This window comes from Rhea americana, unplaced genomic scaffold (assembly GCF_003343005.1).
Source record: "Rhea americana isolate MKP2758 unplaced genomic scaffold, rheAme1 scaffold_620, whole genome shotgun sequence".
NCBI classification, from domain to species: Eukaryota; Metazoa; Chordata; class Aves; order Rheiformes; family Rheidae; genus Rhea; species Rhea americana.
In genome coordinates this window covers 2471-8183 of record NW_028186780.1, presented here as the reverse complement: position 1 = coordinate 8183, position 5713 = coordinate 2471, and the positions used below count along the sequence as shown (strand labels likewise).

The window sequence follows — 5713 nt, the reverse complement described above, 5'->3', positions numbered from 1 at the left end:
CGGGGCCGGGGCTGGGGCCGGGGCGCCGCGCCGCCGCCGGGCCCTGACCCCGCGCTGCCCGCAGGCGCTCGGTGCAGCGGCTGCTGCCCCTCACGCAGTACCGGGACTCGGCGGCGCAGCGGCGCGGCGTCGTGGGGGCCCTGCGGAACTGCTGCTTCGAGCACGGTGAGCGCCCGGCCCGGCCCGGCCCGGCCCCGGGCGGCCCCGCGAGCGGCCCGGCCGCCGCCGCCCGCTGACGCCGGCGCGTTTCCAGAGGCGCACGAGTGGCTGCTGAGCGACGAGGTTGATCTGCTGCCCTTCCTGCTGCTGCCGCTCGCCGGCCCCGAGGAGCTCCCCGAGGAGGAGATGCAAAGTGAGAGCGAGCGCGGGGAGCCCGGAGGCTCGGGGCTGCCGCCGGCCCCCCGCGCCCCTCGCTGAGGCTGCCTCCCCGGCCAGGGCTGCCCGTGGACCTGCAGTACCTGCCGCAGGACAAGCGGCGAGAGGAGGAACCCGACATCCGGAAGATGCTGTTGGAAGCCGTCATGCTGGTGGGTCCCTCGCGCGCGGCRCCGCGCCGCGGGCCCGTCTGAGCCTGCACCGGCTCGAGGGGACCGCGGAAGGGCTCCGGGCACAGCACAGCCACGAGGAGGTCGGCAGTTGCTACTCACTCCTTGAATAATCTCTCGGCCTTATTTGCTGTAGCCGCGCACAAAATACTATTCTAYATGCTGCGCTTTGGGTTTGCAAATAAGCTGCTGCCGTAGGAAACCAAATGTGTTTGGTCCGTGAGGACCAACCAGTGTTTTGATGTAATGGGTTTACAGCATCCTGTATTTTCTGAATGTCCTGCTACACTTAACCGTTTCTAGCTGTGAAGTTATAATATCTTTTACCGGTTGGGGTACAACAACYGCCTTTTGCAGCTGAGATGCAATCGAGTGCCATCTGATCCTGTAATACCATTTGCCATATTGCTGATACTTCAGCAGTGAGGGCTGTGAGGTGGGAAGGGACCTCTGGAGATCATCTAGTCCAACCGCCCTGCTCAGGCAGGGTCACCTACAACATGTTAGACAGGGTCGCATCCAGGCGGGCTTTGAATCTCTCCAGAGAAGGAGACTCCACARCCTCTCTGGGCAACCTGYTCCAGTGCTCTGCCAGTGGCCCATGTTTGTATGCTCGTGTTGGCCCCCTTCTGCGAGTTTTGTGACAAGCACTGAATGATTTTAAGATGGTGACACTACACTTGTTGGATGGTACCTCACCTGAAGTCATAGGTGATGGGGTTCCAGTAGCTCCGCATGAGTAGCAAACAGGTATATTCTCTTCGTTTTTTTTTATTATTTTATTTTTTATTCTGATAAATGGAATGTAACTGAATTTATCGTCGGCCCAAGCACCATTCTGATTGTGGGGTCTGTCATTGAAAGCATCGCCCGGAGTGTTACATTTACCGGGCACAGGAATTATAAGAATTCCCTCTCGAGCGCGGATAGGAAGATGAGCACAGACCCAACTGTTGGTTACGATTTGATCAGATGCACACTGGAATGTGGTCTGAATACGTTACCCGTGGTAGGATTTACCAAGMTTCATACGTGTACGCACTGTACAAGCACCCCTTTCATTCCCTTTGGTGGTCAGTCAGCGATTACTGGAGTCTGGTTAACCTGCAATATGCAGAACAAATCTGTGTCTTGGATAAAATCCAAGCTTCAGAAACGATCAAGACATTGCCTTCTTGGCTTAAGGCTTCCCGTGAGGATCTCCTTAATGGTTTCTGTAACGTGACCCAAAGGGGCCCCAAACGTGGGTGTCTTAATTTTCTCTTCAGTTCCTAGAGTGAATTGATGACAACTGTTTGGAATCATGTTAGCAGGGAATAAACCCGTGTTAAAGGCTCGTGCTGCAGGGCTCCCTCGAGGGATTTCCTTATGATTCAGARCTCAGACTGCATCCCATAGCCTCTGACTCCAGCTGGAGTTACGGTGACGCCACTTCAGTTGGGTTTTTTTTGAGCAGACCATTTCACCACTCCACAGTTTTATTATTCTGTATGTGGTATGGGACGTGGAAGATTTAACCCCACGTTGCTTACGCTGTTCATTCACTATGTTTTTAAAAACGTGACTTGTTGTGAGATACCTACTTCTTGAGAAACTCAGGAAGTAGGTATCCCTGCAAAACCATCTATTTAGGGCAGCTACGCTGGTGAGCCTGGTGGCACGCCATGCAGGTGAGCATTTCCTAGCCCWCTAAAGACTTCCACCCCCGTGAGAACCCACTGCCACCCCTTGCGGGATGGATGCCAGGGTCCAGTGCTGTCCACCTGCCTTACTTCCCATCTACCTTTGCTGCTCCTCAAACCACTCAATCCTTGCTCTTTAAGGATGACTTATTTCAGATCTTTACACAAATCGCAGCTATTCACAGTATGCTGGTGTTCCCCTCAAGTAATCGGCTGCCATTGTCGTCCCACATGTTGATGTGGCCCCTTTTCTTTTTGGGAGGAGGAAGCTGCCTCCTGTTCGAGACCCCAGTTCCATTCACTAGGTGCCTTAAGAGGGTTGTGTAAGGGTGAGSCTACGATCCTAAAGCCTGGGATTTGTGTTTGCCAAGACCCCCGTGTGCCCGGAATCCCTCTCAATTCCTCTTTGATGGTCGCTGGGAGTTGCTGCAGAGATGTTAAAACTGCATCAGGGACGGCATGCCGTCCACTAATCCGTCGAGCGCCTTAGACGGTAATTTCCTGAGCAGGTCCCCGACAGGGATTTCCATTCCTCCTGTCTGTAAGAGCGAGACGATTAAGTCCAGGGCCTGTTGCACCTTCTTGTACATATCTCCACCCAGAAAGATACTAATATGTTGTAACACCGTTATCCCTGGGGATGTGGGTAGATTCGTTACTGGTTTTACTGCATCGGTAGGAATTTTATACCGTGGAGTACATGTTATGCGACTGTCTGGCTAAGGGGAGAACGTTTGAAGTAGCGATAGTGTCTTAACGTGCATAAYGACATTATCATTTACTGGGTTTCCTATTTCCCTAACTTCCCCGTCTCCCTCCAGTCACAGAGCTCTTCCCACAACGAGCCAGGATCGCTGCAGTGACCCTCAACCCAGCCCCTGTTCCAGTAGGGGCTTTCCTGGAAGAGGCATCCGCTAACTTACCGCAGCAGGCTTGGCTCTTCGTTCCTGCCTCGCTCAGTTCCCGAAGCAAAGGGCCGAGCAGTACTAGCACGGGCTTCCCCCTTGTTAGCTCGGATGGCTTAAGGGGAACCATCAWAGAGCAAGGACTCCAGGTGAAGCACGGGCACAGGGAATCAGCTTTTTAGAGAAATCTCTCAGCCCAATTGCTATAGCCAGGCACCATTTATACGTGCTTCGGGTCTGCAGTTAAGTTGCTGTCTCTCAAAATCTGATCCCTCAGTGCCCATCGGTCACGGAGRAATTGCAGCACTGGCATCTTGTCACCCTGGGAGGCGGTGCTGAAGTCAGGCCAGCTGCCTGGAGCAGGGCCACGCCGTGTGCCACGGCATTAGTCTTTTGTAGTCCCCCATCTCCGTTTTTGCCCCAAAAGCAACGGTTTAAATCAATCACAAGCTGAAGCTTTCTATCCAGTTAGGTCTCGTTCCCTTACTTTGTTTCTTATCCCTCTGTTCCCAGAGGGCTCTGCCAGAGGTGAGTTTCTGCAGTGCCATCTCCTTTCTTGTCAGCGTATTCCCACGTTCGCTCCSTGCAGCGGGGTGCCTCGGGCCGGAGGCATCCCCGGCGGGAGGCACCGGTGCGCCCGGCCGCAGCCAGGGCTGTGCTGTGCGTGGGCCCGCTGGGCTGTGACACCCTCGGGGGTCTCCCGCGCGTGCCGAGGCGGCGTTCAGGGGAGCGCTGAGGAGCTCCCCTGTGCCGCCAGGACAAGAGGCGACGGGCACAAACCGAAACACAGGCAGTCCCACCTGAACGTGAGGAAAAGCCGCTTTACTGCAAGGGCGACGGAGCACGGGAACAAGTTGCCCGGGGAGGTTGCGGCGTCTCCTTCTGTGGAGATGCTGAAAACCCGCCTGGACGTGATCGTGTGCGACGTGCTGTAGGTGACCCTRGGTTGGACTAGATGATCTCCAGCAGTCCTGCGACCGGCCTGGTGGGGCCGGTGTGCTCCCCTCCCTGCGGACGGGGCCTGCAGCCCTGCTGGCGCGCCGTGCCGCCCGTCCTGGGCTCAGCACTGGTCTGTCAGTGTCCCCAGCGCCGGGGGGGGTCCGTGCCCCCCGGAGCGGGCAGTGGCAGCCCAGCAGCGAGGCCTCCCCACCGCGTCCCTTGCTCTGCGCTCCTGCCCCGGCTCTGCGCCTGCCTCACGCTGCCGGCTTGTTTCCTGTGCAGCTCACGGCCACGAAGGCCGGCCGGCACGTGGTGAGGGAGAAGGGCACCTACCTGGTCCTGCGAGAGCTGCACCGCTGGGAGACGGAGCCCGACGTGCTGTCTGCCTGCGAGAAGCTCATTCAGGTGGGGATCGAGGCCTGGCCGGGCTCCTGCCCTCCCAGGTCGTTCCGGGATGCTGCTGCGCTGGCTCCGAGGGCTCTGCCCTGCCCTTTCCCTCGCGCTCCGCTCCCCGCCGGGCTGCGGGGCCGTGCGGAGAGCCGGGGGAGGGCGGGTGTCTCGCAGGCCTACAGCGCCTCCCCGACCCTTTCCCCACCTTCCCCGCAAAGGTGCTGATCGGGGACGAGCCGGGCCCGGGGATGGAGAACCTGCTGGAGGTGAACATCCCCGAGGACGTGGAGCAGCAGCTGCAGCGCCTGGACCGGGAGGAGGAGGAGCGGTGGCGGCGCGAGCGGGAGGCGCAGGGGCCGCAGGCCTGCCCCGAGGAGCCGTCGCTGTGACGGGCGGAGGCGCTCGGCCCCGGCCGGCGCAGCGGAGCAGCTCCGCGCGTCCCCGTGGCTCGCGCGGAGGCGTCGGGCGGCCCCCAGCCCCGGCGGGGCAGGGCAAGGCAGGGCAGCGCTCCCCCGCGCCTCGTTAGCTGCCGGACGCCCCGCGCCGCTCTGCCGCTCTCCTTCGGACCTGCCTCTGTGGGACGAGGCTGCAGCGCGGCCGGGAGAGGCAGCAAAGCGCTGCTGCTCCCCGTCCCGCTCTGTGGGGCTGCCCCACTGCCGAGGCCGGCTAGGCACAGCTGGGAGCTGCGGCCGAGCCCTGTCCCTGCCTGCGGAGCAGGAGCTGCCCGTCAGTGCCGGTGGCCCCAGGGTGCTTGTGCCTGCCCTGCCCGGGGCTGTTGGCACCGGGACAGAGCCCAGTGCCCGTGTCGCGTGGAGCTGGGCCAGCACCGGGGCAACGGGGCCCCTGTGCGGGGAGTGGGGCTGCAGCGCGCGGGCACCCTCCTGGCGCCCTGCCTTGGAAAATAAACGCTTCCAGCCCAGCCCTCGGGCGCTTGTCCTGTCGCCCTGCGGCCGAAGGGGGAGGTGGGCGCGCAGGGGCCTATGCTCTCGATAATGTAATATTTAATAGTGCTCGCTGGCTCTGGTTGGCGGGGTACATGCTGGGGGGGGCACCAGGCCTCCCCTAATTCACGGCGGGGGCCGGTGGGGGCTTCCGCCTCGCGGACAAGGCCCAGACGGTGGGGCCGGAGGAGGCGCTGCCGCAGGGTGCAGCCGCCGCGGCCCCCTTGCCCTCGCCGCGGCGCTGTCCAGACCCGCTGGCGGACGCGGGCGGCTTGCTGGGCTGGAAGAGGCAGAGGCCGGAGAGCAGGCCG

General features: G+C 60.6%; 2 protein-coding genes across 2 annotated transcripts in view; one reads left to right on the top strand and one right to left on the bottom strand.

Moving 5' to 3' along the window:
- Window positions 1-47: 47 nt before the first annotated feature.
- Window positions 48-5380, top strand: HGH1 (HGH1 cochaperone; the record flags this gene model as incomplete). Its single annotated transcript, XM_085320254.1, has 5 exons — window positions 48-165; window positions 254-352; window positions 436-527; window positions 4354-4476; window positions 4680-5380. Coding segments are annotated over 5 exons (603 nt in total), but the record flags the coding sequence as incomplete, so codon positions are not given.
- A 143-nt stretch (window positions 5381-5523) lies between these two features.
- Window positions 5524-5713, bottom strand: part of LOC146587049 (testis-specific serine/threonine-protein kinase 5-like) — a 2620-nt gene continuing 2430 nt past the window's right edge. The window contains exon 8 of the mRNA XM_085320259.1: window positions 5524-5682. Coding sequence (XP_085176385.1) covers window positions 5524-5682 — 159 coding nt within the window. The remainder of the gene's footprint in view (window positions 5683-5713) is intronic.